This window comes from Rhineura floridana, chromosome 1, assembly GCF_030035675.1.
Source record: "Rhineura floridana isolate rRhiFlo1 chromosome 1, rRhiFlo1.hap2, whole genome shotgun sequence".
Classification (NCBI taxonomy): domain Eukaryota; kingdom Metazoa; phylum Chordata; class Lepidosauria; order Squamata; family Rhineuridae; genus Rhineura; species Rhineura floridana.
The window spans coordinates 261,718,008-261,744,471 of record NC_084480.1 but is presented as its reverse complement, the minus strand read 5'-3'; the positions used below and the strand labels follow the sequence as shown (position 1 = coordinate 261,744,471).

Here is a 26,464-nt window from a genome sequence, read left to right as displayed (position 1 = left end):
CTGAAGTGCACTATGTTGGTTACCTCTGGTCTACCTGGATTGGCAACATTTCTCCATTGTTTCAGGCAGGAGTCTTTGGACATCCCAGGGAGTGAACCTGGGACCTTTTCCCTGAAATGTATGTGCTGTACCACTGAGCTATGGTCCTTCCCAATTTTAACGTTTGTTTTTGTTTAAAAGTGGGTGTCATTCCTGGAGATCAGTATAATTTTACATGATTTCTTTCTCTTGTTAGGGTAAAACTGAATACATATTTCAACTGGATGTTGCTGGGAAAGTTGAAGATGTTGTACATGCCCTTCACCAGGTGAGAATACAGTCTGACATGATTGCAGATGGCAATAGTGCATTATTTTGGCCTCTACAAAGGCGCATAAAATAAAATTTTGCAGCCAAATATTTTAAGCAAATAGCTAGAGCGGCTTTAGAATGCAAATAGTTCTCCTTCAGCAAACGGCTTCAGTTCATCCTTGTGCATAAAAGCTCTATGTTTAAAAGCTGCTAGTCAAACACTGGGCACGGTCCTTTAGGGCTGTTTCCTGCGCAAGCCCTATCACAATGCAATGAGAGAAATGAATGCCCACTATTATACTAGTTGGAAGGAGTCATGGGGTTGTCGTTAACACAACGCTAAGCAGATTGTTCTATTGTAAAAGGAGAAATCCTTGAGCTGATGGAACAATCCCCCCATCTCCTTCCCTTGCATGCCCCTGCCATCTGTTTTGGGGATTCCCCCAACCCTCCAGAGCAGATTTGGAGACATCATGGGACCACTCAGGGAGAGGAGGTGGTTCAACAATCAGTCCTTCTTTCCAGGGAACTCTGGGAATTGTAGCTCTGTGAGGGGAATAGGGGTCCCCTAACAACTCTCAGCACCCTTCTATGGGAGTCACCATGACCATTTAAAGTGGTATAATACTGCTTTAAATGTATAGCGCAGATGGGGCCTGAGGTAGTGCAATTACTATTACTTAAGCCCTACTGGTTCATGCTAGCCGGGACAGAAGGTGGATGGAAGTTTGTTCTCTCTCTCTCTCTCTCTCTCTCTCTCTCTCTCTCTCTCTCTCTCTCTCTCGCTCTCTCTCTCGCTCTCGCTCTCGCTCTCGCTCTCGCTCTCTCTCTCTCGCTCTCTCTCTCTCTCTCTCTCTCTCTCTCTCTCTCTCTCTCTCTCTCTCTCTCTCTCTCTCTCTCTCTCTCTCTCCATCCACCCACCTCCCTGGTTTGGTCTTATAATTCTTTCCCCTTCCATTGACCCTCCCCACCTTTCCAGAGGCCCACGGCCCACAGCGGACATGCTCCTAGAAAATCTTGTTTCTGGCCCTATCACTTTTGTAACATTGTCATCAATAGAGCAGCGGTGGATCCACCACACTGGGGAGGGCTCTAGCCATGGAGAGGAAGCTTCACAGCCTCCTAAAGCTGCCCTCCCTTGGCCATCTTTCACACAGGGCAGTGACATGTTGCACTTGTGGTTGTGTAGGCATTCCATGGTGATGAGAGCCTGGAGGTGGAAATGGATCTGGTGCAGGGTGTGCTTCTTCAGATTTTAATCTGTTTGCTTTTATTTTTAAACAGCTGTATAGGGCATCTCACCTGGACAAACTGGGGGACCAGGCTGCTATGGTAAAATATATGCTATGGCTATCATATTAGCGGGAACGAATGTCTTAAGTTAGTGCTGAAAATCTAAAGCAGTGCTCTGTTTATTTTTCAAATTAGATAACTGCTATATTGCAATCACGTTTGGCCAGGACACCATTTGATAAGAACAGGTACGTGTCTAGTATAAATAGCCCTAAAAAAATATATATTTCTCTTAAATTTTGTTTCCTGTAATTAGAAATAGTCTGCATAAAAGGATGTAAGTCAAAAATGTATTAGTAATGGGAGACTATACACTCTGTCTACTTCCTGTAATACTCCCCTCACCAGTTACACCCCAGTATTCTCCCTTCTCTCTATCAAGATTTTTCAAATTCTGTGAATTTCTAGATTACTCGCTGATGAATGCTGGAGTAAAATTACTCCAGCTATTGAGAACAGAAAGAATGTCCAAAGATTCCAAAACATGAAAAATGTGGGCCATCCTTGTTGCTTTGCCTTATCCTGAAATGGGGGTAGGGGACTTCCTTGCCTTCCAATTAGCATTTATGGATTGCTCTAACTTGGTTTGAGTCTTTTTTGTAAAGTTCACAGAGATAGCTGGACCACACATTACAATGTCCAGAGCTGCAGTGTGTTTAGGTTCTTGCAGATTAATAAAGAACAATGTAAAGAAAAAAATATTTGATAATAGAAAAATGAAAGGATGAGGTGCATTTTATCTTTCAGAATATGTATATCTAGATGTGAGGGGTGCTAGCTAATTTTAAGCAGAAGCCTGTATTGAACAAAATAATTGTATGTTTTTTACTCTTCTAGATTTCAAAATGTTTCTGAAATGTTGCATATGGAATGTAAAGCTGAAATGGTCACTCCATTGGTGACAAATCCAGGACATGTATGCATCACTGATGCAAACCTGTATTTCCAGCCTCTTAATGGCTACCCTGTAAGTAACCTGCACTAAAAATTTCCACCCTGCTGTTCTTTGAATCATGAGCAAATTACTATATAAAATGTACCAAAGTGCTTATATGAGGTTTTCCTTTGGAACACATGAGTGAGCATCAGGGGGCTGTCAGCTCTTCACTGAGACAGCAGTGTCTGTGGGGGTGCAGGCAGGGCTGGAGATTCCTTGGTAAGTGCCAGGCCATAAGTCCTCAGCCGGCAGCTTGGCTATAAATCTGCCAGGCTAGCAAGGAGGAAGCAAGATAAGGGCAGAGGCCGTTCAAAGCTTACGTGCCAAGCCAGAAATCCAGAAAAGACGTCAGAGAAGGTCCGGGTCTAGTTTGCCGAGAGATCAGTCCAAGTCAAGGTTCAGGGAATAGGAAGACACACAGTGGCCACGCCTGACGTTGTAGTCAGCAACAAGCTGAAGCCAATGTTTGACTTTTAAGGAGCAGGTTTGTCAGCAGGTGTGAGCCATCAGCGTTTTGGCCTTAAGTGGACAGGCCTGCCCCTCTTCTGCCTGACCTTCTGTTGTCTACATTCTGCAGGTGAGGGGGGAGTATCCTGTTCACTGTCTGCGTCTGGCTGAAGGGCTTCAGCTGTGTCTGGGGTGCTCTGAAGCTGAGGGGGAGAAGGAGCTGGGTTCTCAGGAGTTTCCTCCATTTCTCCTTCTGGGTCTGCTGCTGTTACTCCCGAGTCATCCTCGTCTGATGAGTCCTCTGACGGGGCCATGACAGGGGCAACCTCTGTGGATCCCTAGTTTAATTTCCATGAAAATTTGACACGTTCTCAGTTCTGATTTTTTTTGTGGGGTGTTTTGTTTTTGTTTTTTGTAAGAACTCTGTGTAATTCAAAATTCATGTGTCAGTGCCATGTTTCTCCCATAAAAGATGTCACTGTGGTAATTTTTAATTTCCAGTTGAGGTGGGGAACATACCATGCATGATCGGGGGGGGGGAACCTTTGACCTTCCAGTTCTTGTTGGACTGCACCTCTCATCTATGAGAGGTGCTGACTGGGACTGATGGGGAGTCTTAACAACGTCTGTAGAATCAAAGGTTTTCCACCATGGAAGCAAATGGCACTCTTGTCACGGGTGGCTTCTGGAAATTCTGTTCTTCCTCTTCTCTCCCTCCCCCCCCCAATGAATGTTTTTGTGGTGTGAGAAGGGGAGGTCCTATGCCTATGACTTTTATTGGAGGTGTGATTTGAGTTACTGCCTGTTGAAGTTATGAGGTAGATTTCAGGTTTTACCTTCAAATGTCCAATTTTTGGATGTCCCAGTAATGAGAGTGCCTTCAGCTTTCTGTTTGTCTGTTGTTGATGTTCACTGATTCAGCTGGAATATTAGGGAAGTTGAGAGACTGTTAGTAAACTGTGAAACACCATAAATCCTCATAAATAAGGTATACTGTGGTATCTTGTTTTCAAATTAATATGTGTGGTGAGCTGCTTACTTGTGCCTTTACTAGGTAATTTCTTTTTTTGGTGGGAGATGTTTAGTCTATTAGAGTCAGATTTAGAACATAATCCTTAGTCGCAAATTGGATTTCCCCAGCCAACAAACAGATTATTTATTCAACGATTTCAGATTGGCCTTTCTTGGAATGCACATAGGTGACCTAAGTTTGTTGTTGTGTGCCTTCAAGTCGATTACGACTTATGGCGACCCTATGAATCAGTGACCTCCAATAGCATCTGTCATGAACCACCCTGTTCAGATATAGTAAGTTCAGGTCTGTGGCTTCCTCAGCAATTAGTTACAAATACAACTCCTGTGGAACTAACATGCTCTGTTTAAAAAAAAATGTGTGTAGTTGAGACCGAACAACAGTGGAATCCTAGAAGGAAATTAGAGATCCTTTAAATTGGGGTGGATAATGTCCCTCCTCTAGGATACACACCTTAATGTGGTGAGGGGCTTTGAGAGTGTTGAAGAAGGCGAGAGCAATGCTGTCAGGAGTCTAGACCAAGAGGATAGGCTCCTAGCAGGGACACTCAAGGCAGAATGGTTGAAGCTAAGACACCAGACTAAGATGCATCCAAACTCGGAGGAAGGCAATGGTAAACCACTTCTGAATGCCTCTTACCACAAAAACCCTATGAACAGAGTATCCAAAATGCAACATGAGATAGTGCTGGAAGATGAGACCCCCAGGTCAGAAGGCACTCACCAAGCTACTGGGGAAGAACAACGGATAAGTACAAGTAGCGCTGTGACTAATGACGCAGCTGGGTCAAAGCCAAAAGGAAGCCCAGAGGCCGATGCACACAGATACGAAAGGAGAGTCCGGAGTTGTACGACGCACACAATAGGAACATGGAACGTGAGAAGCATGAACCAGGGAAAGTTAGAAATTATCAAGCAAGAACTGGAACGTATCAACATTACAATACTTGGCGTGAGTGAATTAAAATGGACAGGAATGGGACCATTTTCAATCAGGCAACTACAAAATATTTTATGCAGAAAATGAGAAATTAAGAAGAAATGCGGTTGCTTTAATAGTGAGAAGTGAAGTAGCAAAAGCAATTAGGAGCTATAACACAAGGTCTGAGGGAGTGACGTCAATGAGATGAAACGGCAAACCTATTAACATAACCATCATCCAAGTCTATGCTCCAACAGCAAACACAGAAGAAGAGGAATTGGAGAGATTTTATGCAGAAGTACAGGAAGATATTGATCACACAACAAGACAAGATGTGCTGATAATCATGGGGGACTGGAATGTAAAAGTAGGGAACAGAGAAGAACTAGGAATTGTGGGGAAATGGGGCTTAGGAGACAGAAATGAAGTAGAAGAAAGACATATTGAATTCTGTGAAGCCAATAATTTGTTTCTTGCAAACACATTTTTTGAGCAACCGAAAAGACGACTGTACATGTAGACATCACCAAATGGTCAATATAGAAATCAAATTGATTATATAATTGGTAGCAGAAGATAGAGAAGTTCCATACTTGCTGTGAAAACATGACCAGGAGCAGACTGCGGTACAGATCATGAACTGGTCGTATCGAAAATCAGAGTAAAGCTAAAGAAGAACAAAGCAATCATAATGCCAACATACAATTTAAATAATATCCCAGAAGAATATAAAGATCAAATAAGGAACAGGTTTGAGGCTTTAAACTTAGTTGACAGAGAACCAGAAGAACTATGGAGTGAAGTCAGAGACATTATCAGGGAAGAATGCAAAAAGGCAATACCTCTAGCTAAAAAGAGAGAAAGACCTCAATGGATGACTGGTTAAAGAGAGAAGGAAAGCAAAACCAAAAGGAGATAGAAACAGTCAGAACCCTAAATGCAACAATACAGCAACTAGTACGTAGGGACAAAGAACTATTACAATAGTTACTGTATAGAAATAGAAGAGGACAACAAAAAGGGAAGAACAAGAGCCTTATTCCAAAAGATTAGAGAAATGAAAGGGAAATTTAAGCCAAGAGTAGGGATGTTGAATAATCAACAGGGGAACAAACTGACTGACCGAGATGATATAAAAGGAAGATGGAAGCAATACACTGAAGAACTCTTTAAAAGAGATGCAAAGATGACAGATTCATTCATGGAGGAACCGTATGATGAAGAACCAGAAATTTTAGAATGTGAAGTGAAAGCTGCTCTTAAAATACTTGGAAGAAACAAATCACCAGGAATAGATGGCATACCAATAGAGTTGCTACAAGCTACTGAGACTGAATCTGCCCAAATTTTGACAAATTTGTCAAGAAATATGGAAAACTAAACCATGGCCCACAGACTGGAAGCGTTCAATATACATCCCAATTCCAAAGAAAAGGGATCCTAAGGGATGCAGTAATTATCGAACTATTGCCTTAATATCCCATGCAAGGAAAGTAATGCTCAAGATGCTACAGCAAAGGCTCTTACCATATGTGGAGCAAGAAATGCCGGGTGTCCAAGCGGGATTTAGAAAGGGAAGAGGCACCAGAGATCATATCGCAAACATACGTTGGATAATGGAACTGAGCAAGAAGCAAATCACCCTGTGCTTTATTGATTACAGCAAAGCCTTTGACTGTGTAGATCATGAAACACTATGGAATGCTTTAAAAGAAATGGGGGTGCCACACCATCTGATTGTCCTGATGCTCAACCTATATGCTGGACAAGAGGCTACTGTAAGGACAGAATATGGAGAAACCGATTGGTTCCCCATCGGAAAGGGTGTGAGACAGGGGTGTATTTTATCACCCTATTTGTTTAATCTATATGCAGAACATATCATGCAGATTGGATCAAGATAAAGGAGGTGTGGAAATTGGAGGGAGAAATATCAATCATTTAAGATATGCAGACGATACCATACTACTAGCAGAAACCAGTAATGATTTGAAACGAATGCTAATGAAAGTTAAAGAGGAAAGCACAAAAGCAGGACTGCAGCTGAACGTCAAAAAGACTAAAGCAATGACAACAGAAGATTTATGTAACTTTAAAGTTGACAATGAGGACACTGAACTTGTCAAGGATTATCAATACCTCAGTACAGTTATTAACCAAAATGGAGACAATAGTCAAGAAATCAGAAGGCAGCTAGGACTGGGGAGGGCAGCTGTGAGAGAACTAGAAAAGGTCCTCAAATGCAAAGATGTATCACTGAACGCTAAAGTCAGGATCATTCAGACCATGGCATTCCTGATCTCTATGTATGGATGTGAAAGCTGAACAGTGAAAAAGGCGGATAAGAGAAAAATCAACTCATTTGAAATGTGGAGTTGGAGGAGAGCTTTGCGGATACCATGGACTGCGAAAAGGACAAATAATTGGTTGTTAGAACAAATTAAACCAGAACTATCACTAGAAGTTAAAATGATGAAGCTGAGGTTAACATATTTTGGACAAGTAATGAGAAGATATTGTCCAGAAAAGGCAATAATGCTGGGGAAAACAGAAGGGAGTAGAAAAAGAGGAAGCCCAAACAAGAGATGGACTGATTCCATAAAGGAAGCTACAGACCTGAACTTACAAGATCAGAACAGGGTGGTTCACAACAGATGCTACTGGAGGTCGCTGATTCATAGGGTCGCCATAAGTTGTAATCGACTGGACGGCACAAAACAACATCAGGCCTGTGGGCCAAATGCAACTCTCCAGGCCTCTCTGTTTGCCCCTTGAGACTCTCTCCAGGTCATCCCCCTCTCCCCAGACCACACCCCTTACCAGACCTGCTTTGCACCCTAATGTTTTTCTGCCTGGCAAGAGTGAGTCGTTTAAGTATGATATTATTTGCTTGGTTTGATGGAGGATATAGACGGGTGTACAGGTGTGTGTAAGAAGTGGCCTATGGTACAAAGGTAAAATTCAAATTGGCTGCCCTGCCCACCACCAGCATGTAGTCCCAGAATGTTGCCTAGGAGGGAATGCAGCCCTGCTGTGAACAATGTGTGGAGGAAATCTGTTGTATTTTTTTTCCTTTTTGGTGTATTTTTCTACAGAAGCCTGTGGTTCAAGTGATGCTACTTAGTGTCAGGCGCATCTATAAAAGAAGGCATGGCTTATTGCCCTTGGTAAGATTAAACTTTACTTTTGTCTCTTGGTGTCAGAAACATTTCATTATTTTAACCTTAGAAGTTGAAATTACAAAAGGAACCCCATTTGCCTCATCCCTCAAACTATGGCTCCAATTCAACAACATTTATGTTGGCTTATCTGTGTTAACTATATGAATGGTGAATTATTATCATTATTGTTATTAATTATTATTATTGTTATTAAATATTGATATATTACCATTCCTCCAACAAACTAAGGGTGGTGTCCATGATCTCCTCGCCGTTTTCTCCTCACAACAACCTTGTGAGATAGGTTAGACAGTGACTAATCCAAGGTCAGCCAGTGAACTTCATGGCTGAGTGGAGATTCGAACCCTGGTCTCTCAGGTCGTAGTCCAACATTCTAACTATTACACCTCACTGGTTCTGGTAGCTGGGTACAATGGCTCTGCCTAGTACTTGGTGGCATAGTAAGCTCTATCATAAGTTAGTTTTATAAAGTATGTGTATTGTATATTTCTATACAATGTATGATCACTGTTGTTTTTTGGGGCCGTGAACAAATTTTGAATGGCAGAGAAAATTTGACACAGAAAAAATTGAAGGCAATAACAGATGGCTTCCTAGTAAAATCATAATGCTATACCTTTCATTGCTGTATAGAAAACAGCTAGTACTCCTCTGCCAATAATGAAACAACAAAATCAGATGCTTGTGCTAGAACTCTGTTGTGGTGCTATCCTGAATTATAGAGCTCTCTGACGAACTTCTACATTTCCATCTCTCTTTAATTTCCAAAGGGTCTCGAAATATTTTGCACTGAAAATGATCTGTGTTCGGACATCTATTTGAAGTTCTACAACACTCAGGACAGAGACAATGTCTATTTCTACGTGGCAACATATTTAGGTTTAAATAACTGTTCTTTCTGGCAAACTGGGATGTGTGAAAAATAGTTTGTCTCCTGGGTTTTTTGTATGGATTTAACCTTGAGGTCAAGTGTATTTTGGAATGAATACCAAGACACAATGAAGTTCACCATAGCGATTTGAAATAGTTATTGGGTTTTTGGTTTTGCTTTGCTTTGTGGAAATCTGTAGAAGGAAACACTCAGCACCACCTTAAAGCCATAATGGTATAGGATAAGGAGGAGAAAGCAGTTGGAAACTTAGAGCTGTTTGAATGCAGAATATCACCTTAGGTTGCAGTGTAAACATCAGTGGTGTGGGTTTTCCGGAAGATTTTTCCAATGCAAATTAAGATAATATGCATCAGAAAATTTTCCAGTGTGAACTGAAAAATGTCCAGTCATATTGCTCTAGAGAATGATCTTATTTAGCATGTTTTTTTTTACTTATGGTTAGTAAACAAAACTAAAAACTTTGAAACTGTCAAGCTTGCCTATTTTATTATTCTTTTTTGCATTTGGCATCCATTCATTGTTAATGAACTTAAGAAATGGGGGGGCATTCTATCTCACATCACTGTCCAACATTTCCCACTCATAGAGCTCCTAACTTGTACAGTATTGTCCTGTGCGAGTGCTGCCAAGGGCTTCTGTTCTTGACTGTTTCCCTTTATTCCTCTCTTCCCTCCTAAGCATTGCCATTTCAGCCTATCTGTATCTACCTTCTCTAGTTGACATTAAAGACTCCTTGAAGCAGTTATAAAAAATAAAGGGGGATCAGCGTCTAACAATATAATGTTCCTGCTGTCATGGGTTTTTTGAGGGGGCGGTATTATCCTTCCTTTTCCATCACTGGATGTGCACTGGGCGCCCTATATACAGGGCAAGAAAGTCTTGCTAGTGAATTTGAGGGGAATAGTTTCATCCACTCCTCTTCTTTGTGGCTAGGGAGCAATTTGTGTCAGTCTACTTTGTCTAATGTGTGATGCCTGAGAACCCTAGATGCCTTGGAAGATGGGATTAAGTGCAGAGAACACTAATAGTGCACCAGTTGTGCCTGTTAGGTATAGAGTAGCATATGAATGAATGCTTTTAGAAGAGTCTAATTGCAAATTGCATTTATTTCTGTGGTCTCTGTTGTATTTCCTGTCTCCTGCTAGAGAATCATGTTACGGAGCACACAGCAGAGAGTTACATGTTACAGTGGCAACGAGGGCATATTTCAAACTACCAGTACCTTCTTCATCTCAACAATCTGGCTGATCGAAGCTGCAATGACCTCTCCCAGTATCCTGTGTTTCCATGGATCATAGCAGATTATTCTAGTTCAGAACTGGGTAAGAATCTTTGTAGAAAAACAAGAGCAATGGATTGAAGAACCTCCAGCTTCTTACTCAAGTGTGAATGCAATGAGATAATACAGATCAGGCTACCTGTGCATTCCGATTCTTGCAATGCCAGAAGCTGCTTATTCTATCCCCTTCATTCATACATTCAGGGTGGAACTAGTGCACAGCAGCTTGATTAAGTAGTAGCTCAGCATTGAGTGGTTTACTGGCATTCACATAAGAAACACATAAGCATGTGTAATGAAATTTGGCAAATGAATCAATAAAAAGGTAGAGGGTCAAATACTAATCACAGAATCATAGAACCATAGTGTTGGAAGGGTCCTATAAAGCTATCCAGACCAACCCCCTGCTCAGTGCAGGAATCCAAATTAAAGCAACCCGACAGGTGGCTGTCCAGCTGCCTCTTGAATGCCTCCAGTATTGGAAAGCCCACCACCTCCCTAGGTCATTGGTTCCATGGTTGTACCACTATATCATCTGAAAATTTAATAAGTGTTCCCTGCACCTCCTCGTCCAAGTCATTAATAAAAATGTTGAAGAGCATTGGGACCAGGACCGAGCCCTGTGGGACCCTGCTTGTTATCTTTTCCCTAGTTTGAGTAGGAACTATTGATAAGCACTCTTTTAGTACGATACTGTACCCATCTGTGGATTGACCTGATAGTTGTTCCATGCAGCCCACATTTAGCTATCTTGTTAATCAGAATATCATGGGGCACTTTGTCAAAAGCTTTGCTGAAGTCAAGATAGATTATGTCCACAGCATTCCCACAGTCTACCAGGGAGATTACCCAATCAAAAACTGAGATAAGATTAGACTGGCAGGATTTGTTCTTGATAAATCCATGTTGGCTTCTAGTAACCACTGCATTGTTTTCAAGGTGCTTACAGATTGACTGCTTTGTAGTCTGTTCCAGAATTTTCCCAGGGATTGATGTCAAGCTGACTTGCCTGTAGTTTCCTGGTTCCTCCTTTTTGCCCTTTTTGAAGATAGGGACAACATTAGCCCTCCTTCAGTCATCTAGCACTTCACCTATCCTCCACGATTTTGCAGAGATAATAGACAGTGGTTCTGAGAGTTCTCCTGCCAGTTCCTTCAATACTCTAGGATGCAGTTCATCGGGCCTTGGAGATTTGAACTCATTCAAAGTGATTAGGCATTCCTTCACCTTTTGTCTATCAATCTCAAGTGGCAATCCTGCCCCTTCTACTTCATGTTTGCCAGGAGAGTCATAGACCCTCGTTAGAGAGAAGACTGAGCCAAAGTAGGAATTGAGCACTTCTGCCTTTTCTTTGTCATCTGTTATCATTGTGCCATCCTCATTGAGTAGCTGTGCCACCATTTATTTTCTCTGTCTTTTACTATGGATATACCTGAAGAAAGTTTTTTTTGTTGCTTTTGGCATCTCTTGCTATCCTCGGCTCATTCTCAGATTTAGCCTTCCTGAAGCCATCCCTGCAATTCCATGCTACCTGTCTGTACTCCTCCTTTGTGGCCTGGCCTTCCCTCCACTTTCTGTATGTGTCCTTTTTTGTTTTCAGGTAATCTCTAAGCTTTCTGTGGAGCCACATTGTCTTCTTCTGCTGTCTTCCCCCTTTTTTCCTTGACGGAATTGTTTTCCATTTTGCCTTTAGAATTTCCTCTTTCAGAAACCCCCACCCATCTTGGGTTCCTTTTCTCATTCGGGTCACTTGCCACGGAACCTTATCATTGTTCTGAGTTTAGTAAAATCAGCTTTCCTGAAGTCCAAGGTTCATGTATGGCAACTCTCAGCTTTTGCTTCCTTTAAAATCAAGAACTCAAGTATAGCATGATCACTCTCCCCCAGAATTCCTGTAACTGCCACTTCATCCACCAAGTCATCTCTGTTGGTTAGAATCAAGTCAAGGATAGCGGATCCTCTGGTTGCTTCCTCCACTTTCTGTAGAAGTTACCTCCAACACCAGCCAGGAATTTCTTGGAAGGGCCATGTTTGGCAGAATTTGTCTCCCAACAGATATCAGGGTAATTTAAGTCCCCCATTACTACTACATCATGCCTCTTTGAAACATTGGCAATTTGCTTTTCAAAAGTTTCATCTTCATCTTCTCCTTGCTTTAGTGGTCAGTAGTAGACTCCAACCACCATGTTCCTTTTATTCCTTGCCCCATTTGTTTTAATCCAGATTATGGAACATAGAAATAAGCAGAATTTGAGTAATCCAATAAGCATTGCTGCATAACTTCTGTTTATTCAGTGAGGCTTGCAGAAAATCCTGTGGAGTTTGCATACTTTTCACCAGTTGGGGCATATCTGCTTATAGAACTCTTAAAGCATGCTTCTTAAGCTAGCTCTACCTCCACCTCAACTTGCGTATCCCAGGAAAAGTAACACTATGGCTGTGAAACCTATTTTGGAGCATTTTAACTTGATTAAGCATGCTACCTTGTACTTGATTAAATAAGTCTGCATATTACCCAATCCTTAATATAAATGCTTTTTTGATAAATTGAAGGAAGCATAAATGAATTTACAATTTAGCAAATAATTCTACTATTTAGAACTAAAACAGCTCAAAAAGTAACATGTGTGTCTTAACTCACTGCCTTACTGATTTTGTAAATTAAGGGCCCAAACTAGATGTTCACGTGTTTGCTAAACCTGCACTCGCTGCTTTGGCTATAAAATGGGGGCATGGAGGGTTCTGCTTTGATCATTAAATGGAGCATGCAGGGGAGGAAAGTGATATCCACCCTCTTTCTCCTCATTCCCCCTTTCTGCAGCTACTCTGCTGTTTCAGTTCTTTTTCTCCCTAGACTGGCTCTGATGCCAGAAGTGAGTCAACTGGGTTTGGGGTGGAGAGTCTTCAAAAGGAAAGTGCAGGAAGCTGAAGTGGGGGAGATGGATGGGTTTCACTCCCATCTGACCGTATTCCTTTTAGTGATAAAAATAGACCCCCGTCCCACTTTATAGCCAAACCAATGAGCCACTGCTTAGCAAACACATACATGTCTTGTTTAGCCCTAATTCCTGACAGGCAACATTTGCAGTCATTTGGTTTAAAAAGATTTAAGGGTCAATATGAGAAATTTGGCAATTGGTTAAGATTTGTCATGGTAGTACTTGCCCACGTGCACTGGAAAGGGAAAAAGTATTCTTGTACTATTGTTGTGCAGCAGGCATTGCTAATTATATGTTGTAATATGCAAATTAATTATTTCAAACTCTTTTTGTAGACTTGACAAAGCCTGAAACTTTTCGAGACCTCAGTAAGCCAGTAGGTGCACTAAACAAAGAGAGGCTGGAAAGACTATTGGTATGCCAAACATAACCTCTTGCAAGTTTTTTTTCTGTGTGAATTTATATTTTTTTAGGTTTATCCCAATCCTGTGGAGTTGTCATCTAGTATACTTCTAAATATGGGCAGTTACAATGTAAGTGATTAGGAATGTTTTATGATTCAGAGTGGTTCACTATAATTCCTGTTGAACTTCAACTTAGTATATAGAATAATTTGACTTCTTGTTTCCTTCTATCATCTCCCCAAAGTAATTAACCACCTGTTCTATCAAACTGCAAAATCTGGAACAGTGTTAACACTAGTTAAGCTTAACAAGTATTGATATTTACCCACAAAGATTGATTCTTATTTCGGATTGGGTTTTTATACTATGAATGTATTTGGTTACATTAATATTCACTGTATGTATTTTATTTATTTATTTATACCCCGCCTTATGGCCAAAAGTCCCTCAAGGCGGCTTACAAGAAAAACACATCAATAAAACAATACAGTTTACAAAATTAAATAACAATAACATTATTGTTAAAAAAACAGAGATTATCACACATACACAACAGGGTGTAGAAACAGGGTAAAATAGATGGTTCTGCTCTTCTCCAGAGATGTTCTAGGCATGAACATTGAACAATGCAATTCCCTGCAGACAAAAAAACTTAAGGCTTGGGATCCTGATGCTGCTATTTCAATCCAAATTTAAGCCGGGTCATTTCAGCTAAGAGAGAGCAATCTCCACTAAGATTAGCAGCTTGAATCTCTGAACAAGCTAAATGCTTGACATTATTGAACCAGTCCACATGTGCACGGCAGTGATCAGAGGCGTGTATAAGTTCATGTGTAACCATTCAGTTCATATGAGGCTGATTATGAATATTGTTTTGGCATAGAACAATCTGTGATGTTGAAGAATCAAATCCTCCACTGACACACCCATCACACTCTTCACACGAGAAGTGCCGATCTTTGAAAACGGTGCAACCAGAATTCTTCATAGCATCAAGTAGCAGTGTAGCATATGGACTGGTGTCTAGGGCGATCTTCAGCATCACCTGGCACTTATGGTTGAAGGTGAAAAGACTGTTATACAACAAGGACTTCGATTTTTTCCCTTCTCCTCTATGTCAGTCTGGAAACAGGCCGTACTTGAAATCATCCTTGTCTCCGCCGGAGCTGCAACTCCCTGGCTCCTGTGGCTGTTCTGGAGACATCGGGGCATCTCTTTCACTCATGTAGTGAACAGGTTTTTCCCCATTTGCTTAAATAAAGATACAGAGTTGCAGAAATTGCCAAACAGCATCACCTTTAAAGGCCATTGTCCTGAGTTCCTTAGTCTAGGGTGGGATGGGAGACTGATGACAATGGGTGATGACATGCTGATGACAAGCAAATGCAACAATAGGGGCTTCAATTTTGTTTTGGATCAGAAGAAAATAGAATGTTGTTGGCTGATCTGTGAGAAGGATAGCATCTCATCCTATTTTAGCAAGCAACAAGCTACAGGAGCAGCAGAGTTTTATGATGTATCAGTTGCTGGACCGTGTCACTTGGACTGCATGTAACAGATTGGATATTGTGGAATTTGTATTGTAAAAAACCCTCCTCCTTTCTTCTAAATGTGTTTAGGATCAGGCCACAAATCTACCAAACAAAAAGAACAGTTCTTTCAGCTAATCTCAAAGTATGTGCCTCTATATTCAGATGCAATATATTGCTGCAGTAGAGTTGATTTTTGAACTGTAAGCTGTGATCGTTCTTTCACTGAGCTAGGAGAAATGTGGGACAACATAAACTGAAATAAAATACTGGCTATCTCTATATTAGGTACAGAAGGATATTGTCACTGAGCAGTCTGTCTCTTTCCCTTGCATTGACAGGCACGTTATCGGGAAATGCCAGAACCAAAGTTCATGTATGGCAGTCACTATTCTTCACCGGGTTATGTTCTGTTTTATCTTGTCAGAGTTGGTAAGATACCTGTACATGTTCTCCTGAAGTTGTGGCAGTGGAGTTTGATTAAGCTGGTGTGATAGCTGAGCTCTCTTGCTTCCACAGCACCAGAATACATGCTTTGCTTGCAAAATGGAAAATTTGATCATCCCGACAGAATGTTCAACAGGTTTGTCTTGAATCTTGCTACTCGTTCTATTGTATTTTAGCATCTTTTAATAAGTGTCTATGTTACTATGTATTAGGGAGGTTTTATAGCTCAGTGGTAGAGCACCCACTTTACATGCAGAAGGTCCCTGGTCCAGTCCCTGGCAACTTCAGATCAGGATGGGAAAGGCTCCTGTCTGAATATGCTGGAAAGTCATAGCCAGTCTGTGTAAACAGTACTGAACTAGTTTGACCCAAGGGAGCTTTTTATGTCCTATGTTCCTAAGCATTATTTTAAAGTCAGCATTATTTTAATTTCTACTCTAATTTACCCTAATGGGTTTATTGTAATCCTTTTAATCTATTGTTGGTTTTTGTGCTGATATTTGATCTAATTTTATTGTGTTTGATTTGCGTTTTGATTTTCTGGACTAAATTATTGTATGTTGCATAAAAGATGAGATTATTAGTTTACTAATAAGATAAATAAATGGCATATTCTGTTGATACAAAAATCTTGATCGGAAAACTTCTAATTTTTGTTTTATTATCTCACTATTCTTACCTAGTATTGCAGAAACCTGGAAGAACTGTTTAGATGGGGCAACAGACTTCAAAGAGGTAAAGAGTCTGCTTGCACTTCAGCCAATATTAACTGGCTGCTGTTCTGCTGCCTACTGAGGGTTTGCAGAATTCCATTTTGATACAGAGTCCAAAAGCCGATTTACGTCAAGCAAGTCCAGGGACTTAGGGGAACCTTATTGGAACCATTGGGAAGGGGCCACAGCTCAGTGGTAGACCGCATGCTTTGCATATAGAATGTCCCAGATTCAATTCTCAGCATCTCTAGTTAGACGGATCAGATAATATGGGACTTCTTCATGTAAAGCCAGAGATCTGCAATCAGCCAGACAACAATACTGGACTACATAGACAAATAGTCTGACCTGGTAGAAAGAAGGCAGATGCTTATATTCTAAATCTGACAGAGTGCCTTCATGATCCGGGTGGTTTCTTTTGACTTTGTGTATGTATACTGCAGTTTATGATAAGCCCTGTGGACTACTTGAATCTGTTAAATTCTGCTGGTTCACTAACCAACCAAGCAGGTAATATAGAATCCCTTTTAAGGTTCTGAACACACTTCCAGAATCTAGGTTAGGAGTCTGTGTATGTCCAGCTACATCTAGAGCACAACTCGGCAGTAACCGACGTCTTGCATAAAATAGTATCTCCATGTCAAATTTTCTTCAGTAATGTGTAGCAGTACTTATCCATACTGCGACATCTCATTGCACTATCCCCACCAGCCAATGAAGTATAGTAGGAACCCTGCACAATGTGTCATCGATAAGTGTTCCTAAATGTTGCAGAGGATAAGGGATGAAGTTGCCAGGGATGCTATCTTTGGCAGTGTTGTCAGTTTGCCCACAACTTGCAGTTCCCATCTATGATTACAGTGAGAATAAGGCAACCTTTCTGTAGAATGAGACTTGTATAGGTTTTGGATAATGGCCAACACTAATCTTGGTTTGCACTGTGGTATCTTAAGTGAGCTGACCTATCCAGTTCTGCTAAATGCATTCACCTGAAAATATGTTCCATTTATTTCAGCTGAACAAACTTCCAGATATTTGTGTACTTAGCCAAAAGTGCAATCCTATCTTCCATTGACAGCTGTAGGTAAATGTTAGAACAAGTCAAGCATTGAGATACCTTTTGTAACACTGAAGTCTATGGTGTGATCATATCTAATATGAATCCTTGATAATACTTCCCCCCCCCGCTGTGCTAGGTTTGGAAGCATTGGTAATTATTTTATATTTTATATTGCAACACTTACAAAACTATAAACACAGTCCTGTTTCCATACTCACACAATTCTCTACACACTTATTTGTTCCAGTTGATTCCTGAATTCTATGAAAATGATTCCAGTTTCCTACTGAATAGTCTGAAATTGGACTTGGGGAAGACCCAAGGAGGAAAGATGGTGGACAATGTAGAACTTCCCCCTTGGGCATCAGGTAAATAAAATTCTGGATGCATTTTATCATCTTGCTTCTGCATTAGAGATTTGCTTTCATTTTTCTTGGAATCTTGGGGAATAGCCAGTGTCTTTTTCCTGTTTGTTCCCCCATGCCTCCAATAGTTCTTTTCACTGCTCTTTTCCTAATTTAAATAAATGAGTGGAATAGAGTTGGTCCCCTTTTGCTCAGATGGTGCCTTTTTGGCTTTGATCCAGCGGATGACTCTACTAACAGAAGAGAGGCAATCTTTGAGGGCAGGTGGGAATATGGGAAAAGTTGCCTCCCCTTCTCATCCAAGAGCCAAGGTGTCCACTGGCTCAAAAGCTGTTCCATAAGTGCAAGGCTACCAGTGTGATTCTACCTTGTACTTTTAGCAGGAATAAACTTCAGTAAGTGTTGTTGTATCCTAAAAAAATGACTTTTTAAATGCTTCTGAAGTGCTGGCTAGTATTTTCCAAAACTCTGACTGGGTTCCTTCTCCAGTGACTTAAAAAAAAAGCAGAGGGGGAGAAGGGAGCGGAGGTTTTGTTTTCGCTTAACAAGCAAACACTGGCACCATCTCCTTCAGATGCTGATGATTTCCTCCAGAAGAGCCAAGATGCTTTAGAAAGCCCGTACGTGTCGGAACATCTCCATGAATGGATTGACTTAGTGTTTGGCTACAAGCAGAGGGGAAATGAAGCTATTGCAGCTCAGAATGGTGAATTCTAAACTTCTTTTTTAAAAAAGCTAATGGATGCTTCTAAATAAATGTTGAATTCTTTGGTGATAATTTCGGTTTTCTTTCAAAAATAAACACCAGTTTTGAGTGTAGCACATCTCATATAGTAATTCTTCCATTTACATTATAAATTATAGGCATAACAAAGCCATATGTGTGTGTTCAAAAATGTTCAGTCTAGTTTAAATTTACTACATATGAGATGACTCAACATGTTGTGAGAGAATTGCACAGTGCTGTAGTATTATTTTGTTGATCCAGAGTCCTGCAGTAATCTAAAACTTCTTCACCATGTGTCCCCCCCCACACTTTTTTTTAGTATTTCATCCGTTAACCTATGAAGGAGGAGTAGATTTGAACAGGTAACTAAGTATCAGTAAAGGAGGGGTGGGCAACTTACTGCTATCTTTAGTTAAGAGTATGGTGTTCCTTTGCTTCCAGAATAAAATGTTTTTATGCCAGTTTTTTGTTGTAAGCTTTTATGCATGTATTGAGAGAATGGGACTGTTTGATGTCATTCATGTATGCTACTAGCAAACTCCTGACAGTGGCTCCTTAAATATAGCCAAAACATCACAATCCATGTATAAAAGGGAGAAATAAGCAGGCTTGAGCAAACCTCAAGGTTTGCAGAAGTTAAAAACAATAACCATCACCACCAGCAGCCTGGGGAAAAACCTTCCTCCCCCCACAACAGCCCAGTAACGACTGAGCACACCCAGTCGCCACAGACTGCTGAATGACTCTGAGTGTAAAACCTGAGAGGAGAGTGAATGGAATAGAGTATCATGGAAGAAGGCATGGCTAGCTAGTTTGAATTGCAAACAGAGGCACTCCACGCTGCAACATTTTGTTGCAGATCCCATTTGTAATTCCTGTTTGTAGTTGCAAGCACTTGGTGAGATGCCCGATACCATGGACCTGGTAACATCTAAGTTTTGCCTGTATTGCAGATGTGAGAATCTGGTTTCTCAGAGCTCACAAAGAGAAGTTGGAAAGCTGTAAGTTTCTTGCTTTTATAGTTAGAAATGCACTGAGTAAGTTTGGGTATAGTTCTGGTTTATGGCGCCAGAAATGAGCACTGGACCCACACACTCCTCCATTACCCTCCTCATATCCACTTCAGCATGGAGATCTTGATTGGTTTCAACCAAAGCTCCCTGTTAATCTCCAGAATAGGAACCTCTGCTTTGAATAGCCAGGATCTCCACACCAAATCTGGTACTGTGGAAATGTTTATGAAACTGGGAATGTCGTATCCAACAAATCCATTACAAGTATAATTTATTTCTCTTGCTAAGGCCTTACAGTGTATTTATCATGAAGTAGCGTGGCTGGCTACTTTGAACAATTTATACTGTGGTTTAAGGTCCATAAATTTGATAAGCACTGCAAGCAGAAGGGTATTTATTGCATGCATGTATATGTATGCAGGCATAACATAACTGAGGACTTAAAACTTGTTTGTGTGCACAAGCCAGGGAAATGAGCAGTTTATGCTTGTAACTGCAGCAACATCTAAACTGGAGGTAAAAATACTGTAAGTGCCTGTCCTAGATGGTTGATTTGATATAACACAAGTTCATATTCATGTTTCTCTTGCCTTTTCTCCTAAAGTATTATGGACCCAAATGAACGAGTAGCTCTGCTGACACAAATCTTAGAATTTGGGCAGACTCCAAAACAGTTGTTTACAATCCCTCATCCTCGGAGGATTATCCCGAAGTTCAAAAGTTTGTCTCGAACATCTAGTCACAGCCTTTCTATGACCGAGTCTCCAGGTAAATTTAGTAGAGTCATAGATATTGGTGGTAGTGCCATGTATTTCATATTTCAGCTGATTTTACTCTAATGGTGTTGCTGTGTCCAGCAAGGTCAATATAAAGCTTTAAATGTCTTAGGCCAGCATGACATAAAGCATAGTACACAATTTTCTGGAAAATAGTGGTTTATCAGTTTACAAAAATTCCCCCGTCAGAGTGGGGAGGGGAGATGTTGCATGCTGTTATCTCCTAGGAAGTTTCAGTTCTGGAAAAAATACGTAGTGCTAGCAATTGGCTGTTCCTTGTTGGGAAACAGACCAATTTTCTAATTTGATATCTCACATTTTCAGCTTCCCGTTAGCTTTGGTGGTGTTTTAGCATTATATCTTGGTGTGGCCTAACACTGTCTCAATCATGGCTGCATACACACCATACATTTAAAGCACATGACTTCCCTTAAAGAATCCTGGGAACTGTAGCTTGTCAATTGTAGCTGGGAATTGTAGGTCTAGAATGGATAAACTACAGTTCCCAGGATTCTTTGGGGGAAGTCATGTGCTTTAAATGTATGGTGTGTACATAGCCCACATCTCACACCCCATACTTCACATTGTTTGGACTGGTAAGATGTCATCAAATGCTCTTCAAGGAACAACATAAGGATAGAAGGGAACATGAGAGGCTGAATTTTCAGTTTCATAAACTGTAGTTAGCTTGCCATATGAACTGTATAATGTCTCTTTTTTGGCAGGAGGATATTTTTAGTTCACATATTTTCTTGTTTGTCAGTCTCTCCAGGTGAAGAATCTTTTGAAGATCTAACAGAAGAAAGTATCATGCTTGCTTGGAACCACATGACCAAATTAAAGCCAGATGGGCAACACAAGATTCACAGAGGGTAAACATCGCAGCATACAGGAGGACAGGTGTACACAATGGGACAGTAAAATGCTTTAGAACTAGTAGTAACAGTGCAGCCTAGTTATGAGAAGAAAAAGGAATGTTTTGGGTGAGGGGGGAATTTGTAGGAACTGGAGTCAAATGTGTATACCCATGGAAAGATCAGGCTAAATAATAATATGCATATTGCTGTTAGTAGGGGTTGGTTGTTGCATTTTTTAAAAATTCCTGCCTTTCTACAGACTAGTCAGAACAGCAAACAAATATACAAAAATTAAAGCAGTTCATATTCAAAAACAAACTATATTCTATTAGAAGATTATTATTTTTTTAATACAAAAGCAGCAACAGCCAAAAGATCTGTTTCAAAAGGTGATGCCTGAAAACTCCTGCTGGGAAAGAGAAGTCTTGTGGGTATCTTAAAATACTCAAGTCACAAGCAGTTTAGGGCTTTAAAAGCCCAAACCAAGACTTTTGAAGTGAGCCTGGAAACAGATGGGTCACCAGCATAGCTGATTAACATAATTGTTGCAGTAGCAGCACTAGCTAGCCACCATCAGGAAGACAACTACCAGGAAGATAACATAGTCGCACAGATGACTACTACCAATTTGACAGCAGAATATCCTACTTGCCTCTATGGGGGTGTCTTGAGCAACAGAGGGCCCTAAAACTACTGCTGGAATTTTGTGATGTTTGCCAATTTGGATTTTTGTAAATATACATTGAGGACTTTTAGGTAAGTTAGCACACGTACCTGAAAGTAAGATTTACTTCTTAGTAGACTTGATTAGGATCATACTGCTGGATAATAATTGGTTCCTCGCTGTGTTTTGAACAGGGCAGTCACTGGAATAGCTGTGCCTTACAGTTCCAACTGGTCTTCTATTTTTACTACATCTCAAGGTGGGTAGTGTTGTATGTTTGCCTGCCTTCAAGCCTCAGTAATATGAATATGACAACACCACCCTCTCCAATGCTTAGCGTAGAATGCCTTTTTAAATGGGCTCAACATAGGCCTGTGATATGTAACCCTAACCCTAGGAGCTTGAGTCAGGGTTGTGCCTTGTGCACAGCAATTCTGTGGGAATGGAGAAAAAACACAGAGCATGGCAAAGGTTCAGAAGCTGGCTTTTTAAAAGATCTTGGAATTCACTCAAAAAACACCCTTAAAGTTTCTATGCCTGATGATAGTGTGGGCAGTGTATACACATTGTCTACTGATATTTCAGAAGCTAGCTTGGTTGGGGTGAGACTTGAGTATCCTGCATTGTTTATCCCCCCTTTCATGACAGGAAAAAACAGAATAATTACAGATTAAATTATGCAAAACAAGATAAATTATGCAAATTTGCATGAGCATATACTAGTAGCTGAACTTAGTCTCTGAGTGCTGAAATTTATGTAGCTAAAAACAGCAACTCCTTTCTGTGCTGCTTAGGAGGATGGCTGGCCAGGAAAGGACGCTGATGCCAACCAATCCCTTCCTGAGTAGTGTCTCCTTGCTCTGGGCAGCCTCCTCACCTGCCAAGGAGAAGCTTTGAAAGTACAGATGGCTGACCTGATTTGCAACGTAGGGAGTCAAGTCAAGAGAGCTAGCAGGGGAGAATCCAGAGGACAGAATTGCCTCCCCCCCCCCCCAACAAGCCATTTGTGGATGGGAGGGGTTTTTACATATTTATACTCTGGCTGGGCAGAATATCCACCCCCTCCTCTTTGCAGGCTCACCCACTCCCACAAAAGTGGAGAATGGCAATTATCTGGGTGGAGGTGGGGAAATGCAATACCTTTTAGATGGCTACCTTATCTTTAAAGACAAGTCGATCTGCTAAGGTTTGTTTTTATGGGTTTATCTAACAGAAGGAAAAGCTGCTTCAAGTGGCTATTTGGCTCCCTGTAGCAGCCCTCTGGTGTTCTTTTTGTAAGTGCGTCCCAGGGGAATGATGCTACATTCCTTGTGCAAAGGAAAAGAAAAGCCTAATACAAAGATTTTGTCCTGCACATGCAAGCACTTCTGCATGCTGCAATGTCTATGTTTTTGTTGCCCAGCACATGACTCGGGTTTTGAATCCTGTTGGTTTGACCAAACAAACTGGAGACTATTGACTTCTTTAACTGCAGTGCTGCTTTTCATTCTTTTCTCAAAATCGGCATTAGATTCAACCTTGAAGATGTTTTCTGCGGAATCAAAAATGCTGCAGAGGAGTGTGTCCTTTTCAAACATGGTGAGTGTTTCCAAGCCTCTATAATGGTAATTTCACAGATGAACTTGTAGATTGTCTCTGTAATGCAATACTTCATATTTTCCCCTGGATTAATTACTAGATTAATTCCAGTGTTTGTGACTGCTTTTTGCTTCTTACATGTCTAGAGGGCACTTTCAACTCTTAGCAGACAATGTGCAGTAATCCTGTAACTCACAGGTGGGCATCCAGTTGCCTCCTTGCCACTGAAATAACCACAACTGCAGTCAATCTTGCTGCTGCCACCACGCAGCCATTAGTGTTTTCCCTACCCATTTGCTGTTCTTTTCAGTGCTCTGGCAGCAGCTTTCCAAGGGCCAACCGGGAAATGCATGTGGTAGAGTACATACAGCAGGGACATGGACCCGGTGGCCCTCCAGATGTTGTTGGACTCCCAACTCTTATCAGCCCCAGTCAGCGTAGCCAGAGGTCCAAGAAGATGGGAGTCCAAAAATATTTGTTGGCCCACGGGCTCTCCATCTTTGGTCTGCTGGGCAATTTGTATTGCATGCTCTGTTGTTGGGCACTACAACTGATGCACTGAGTCCTTGAATGCAATCCAGACCATTGCTGATGCTCTGCCATTTGATCTGGAAGCAGGGGACAATGATAATGGCAGGATGCAGCATTGGGGGAGGGGGAATGAGTGGCAAGTATTTAACTTGGATATACCAGCTGGAGCTGTTGCAGTAAAATCTCTGTTGAATGCAGAGACTGTTTTTCTTTTCTTTTTGGCCATTATGTGTCCAGGGAAAGCAGGTGCCTCCTTCTTCTCATACCTCCACTGGATGAAACAGTGGCTGGGCAATCTCTGTTAATGCACATTCTCTTTCTAACTTGGGAGCACAGAAAAGCATCACTCAGGAGTCATATGTGGCAGAGTGGGGCAGAGGCTTGTGTGTGAGAGAAAGGTGCATGTGTTTGTGTGGAGCCCCTGACCCAGTGCCCACCACCATGCACAGAGTGTAAAAGGTTGCCCACCCCTGTTGTAACCTAATTGCTACTTTACAGGCCTGCTAAATGGGACTCAAGCAATAGGACTGTAGCCGTTGGCTGAGATGGCTGTTCTTAAGCTGCTGGAACAGTTGATATAAAATCCCCAAGAGCTTGTTATAATGCCATCATTAAGGCAAAGTACACATTTCACTTAAGGCTCCAGGCTTCTCAGCATAAACCCAGCACTGTCTGTCAACCAACTAATTAAGCTTCCTCCTTGACTCAGGAAGATCATATTATCTAGATAACCTGTCATTACTTTAGGTTAGCTTTTCATTGTCTTGGTAGTCTTAGAGCTTTACCCATGGACACAAAACAAATCAGAGTACAGAGTAAAACACATACTTTTCTACTGTTATAAGCTTCTGATAAGGAGTGAGTATCTGAGCATCTGGGTGCTTGCTGCTTGCTCCTTTGGGCTGCTGTGTTTTGAGACAGCTGAAGTCCCTGGTAAGTGCTGCAAGGAGTGGGACCCCCTGCCTGACCCTGGCTCCAGAGAGAGGCTGAAGTTAATTGCGCAGCCTCTTGCAGCAGCTCCTACCTGGGTCAGGAGGCATAAAAGCCCAGCTGCCCTTGGGCGGCATGTTTGCTGCCGGCAGAGTTGCCACAAGAGGGGTGACACCAAAGAGGATTGTCCCTTGGGGAGCCCCTTAGGGAGTCCCAAGGGCAAGGGTACGGGCACTACCCTCTTCTATTTCTTCCTTTTGTTTTGCTAACCAATCTGGAGGAGACTGGGTAGTGGCGAGGGCGTGTGGCTCATGAGTAGTTCCTGCGCAGGGTGAGAGCCTGTGCAGTGAACTGAATGATAGGAGAAAGTCGCCAGATGCCTTCAGAGTGAGAGTCTGTAATAGGCAGAAGGCTGGTCCTCCCTGAGTGTGAGACAGAGGGAGTAGATGTGCCCTGTGTGAAAAATATTGAGTGAGCCTTACTGTTCTTAATTCTCTCAGAGGCCTACTGGGATAATTGGCTCAGATAGGTTTTGTTGGTGGGCTCTTGTTAGGTCCATATCAGGTGTTTAGGAGGAGTCTTAAGGAGGGACATGAGTGATGCCACCCCAATTTCGGTGATCATGGGTAGAAGGAAGTATAACCATGGGGAGGTGGTGAATTAATATGGAAGACGAGGGCAAGGCTATCTATGCCTTGTTTCTTGCTGCCACTCCTCTCATGGATGGGTTCCTTGTTGCTCATCTGCTGTGCCCACTGGCCTGTGTGTGTTGTTGTTTAACACCAGATTGGTACATGATAAGACCACACTCATCCATGATTTGGTCATGGATGAAGGTGCCGATTTGGTGTGTATTACCGAGACCTGGATGGGTGAGCTGGGAGGAGTTGATCTGACCCAACTTTGTCCACCTGGATACTCGGTGCAGCACCAGCAAAGGCTGCAGGGGGGGGGAGGAGTTGCTGTGGTCTACAGAGCTTCCATCTCTGTCACCAGGAAACCACTCTGTCTTGGAGCTGGCTGTGAGGGCCTGCACCTGGTGTTGGGCCGAGGAGACAGCAAACTAGGGTTGCAGCTGGTGTACCATCCACCCTGCTGCCCAGCAGCTTCTCTGACTGAGCTGGCGGAGGCCATCTCAGCTGTGGTTTTGAAGAGCCCAGAAGTATAATGCTGGGTGATTTCAATGTCACGCTGAGGCTTCCTCAGGACTTCATGGTCTCCATGACGACCATGGGGCTGTCTCAAGTTGTCACTGGCCCAACGCAAAGGGCAGGGCACACCCTTGACTTGGTTTTTTCTTCAGATGGAGGAGGGGGTGGTCTGGAGATGGGGGGTGGATATCAACCCATTGTCATGATCACACCACTTCCTAGTGAAGTTTAGACTTATGGCTCCGATCGTTCCCTGTAGAGGTGGTGGACAGATCAAGATGGTCTGCCCGCAGAGACGAATGGAAACCACTGGATTCCTGAATGCCCTAGGGGAGTTCCCAGTAGATAGAGCAGGTGATCCTGTTCAAGCCCTTCCTATGGAACAGCAAGGCGCGTCAGGCTCTTCACACGGTTGCCCCCGAGCGCCCTCTCCAGCATTGTGAAGCCTAGTTTGCTGGACACAGTCCTAGGCTGGACAACAGCTAGAGCACAAGTGGTGAAAGAC

At 41.9% G+C, this 26,464-nt stretch overlaps 1 protein-coding gene and 1 pseudogene across 2 annotated transcripts in view; one reads left to right on the top strand and one right to left on the bottom strand.

The window, feature by feature from the left end:
* Positions 1–26,464, top strand: part of NSMAF (neutral sphingomyelinase activation associated factor) — a 65,695-nt gene that overhangs the window by 27,583 nt on the left and 11,648 nt on the right. For both annotated transcript variants that reach the window (XM_061599437.1, XM_061599429.1), the window contains exons 7-24: positions 236–307; positions 1,576–1,623; positions 1,720–1,772; positions 2,422–2,551; positions 8,018–8,089; positions 8,875–8,983; positions 10,142–10,318; positions 13,550–13,629; positions 15,489–15,579; positions 15,667–15,730; positions 16,278–16,329; positions 17,615–17,735; positions 18,307–18,438; positions 18,779–18,821; positions 20,077–20,240; positions 21,012–21,120; positions 21,964–22,028; positions 23,280–23,347. In XM_061599437.1, coding sequence (XP_061455421.1) covers positions 236–307; positions 1,576–1,623; positions 1,720–1,772; positions 2,422–2,551; positions 8,018–8,089; positions 8,875–8,983; positions 10,142–10,318; positions 13,550–13,629; positions 15,489–15,579; positions 15,667–15,730; positions 16,278–16,329; positions 17,615–17,735; positions 18,307–18,438; positions 18,779–18,821; positions 20,077–20,240; positions 21,012–21,120; positions 21,964–22,028; positions 23,280–23,347 — 1,650 coding nt within the window. The remainder of the gene's footprint in view (positions 1–235; positions 308–1,575; positions 1,624–1,719; positions 1,773–2,421; positions 2,552–8,017; positions 8,090–8,874; positions 8,984–10,141; positions 10,319–13,549; positions 13,630–15,488; positions 15,580–15,666; positions 15,731–16,277; positions 16,330–17,614; positions 17,736–18,306; positions 18,439–18,778; positions 18,822–20,076; positions 20,241–21,011; positions 21,121–21,963; positions 22,029–23,279; positions 23,348–26,464) is intronic.
* On the bottom strand, positions 14,295–14,843 carry LOC133372904 (mitochondrial inner membrane protease ATP23 homolog; annotated as a pseudogene).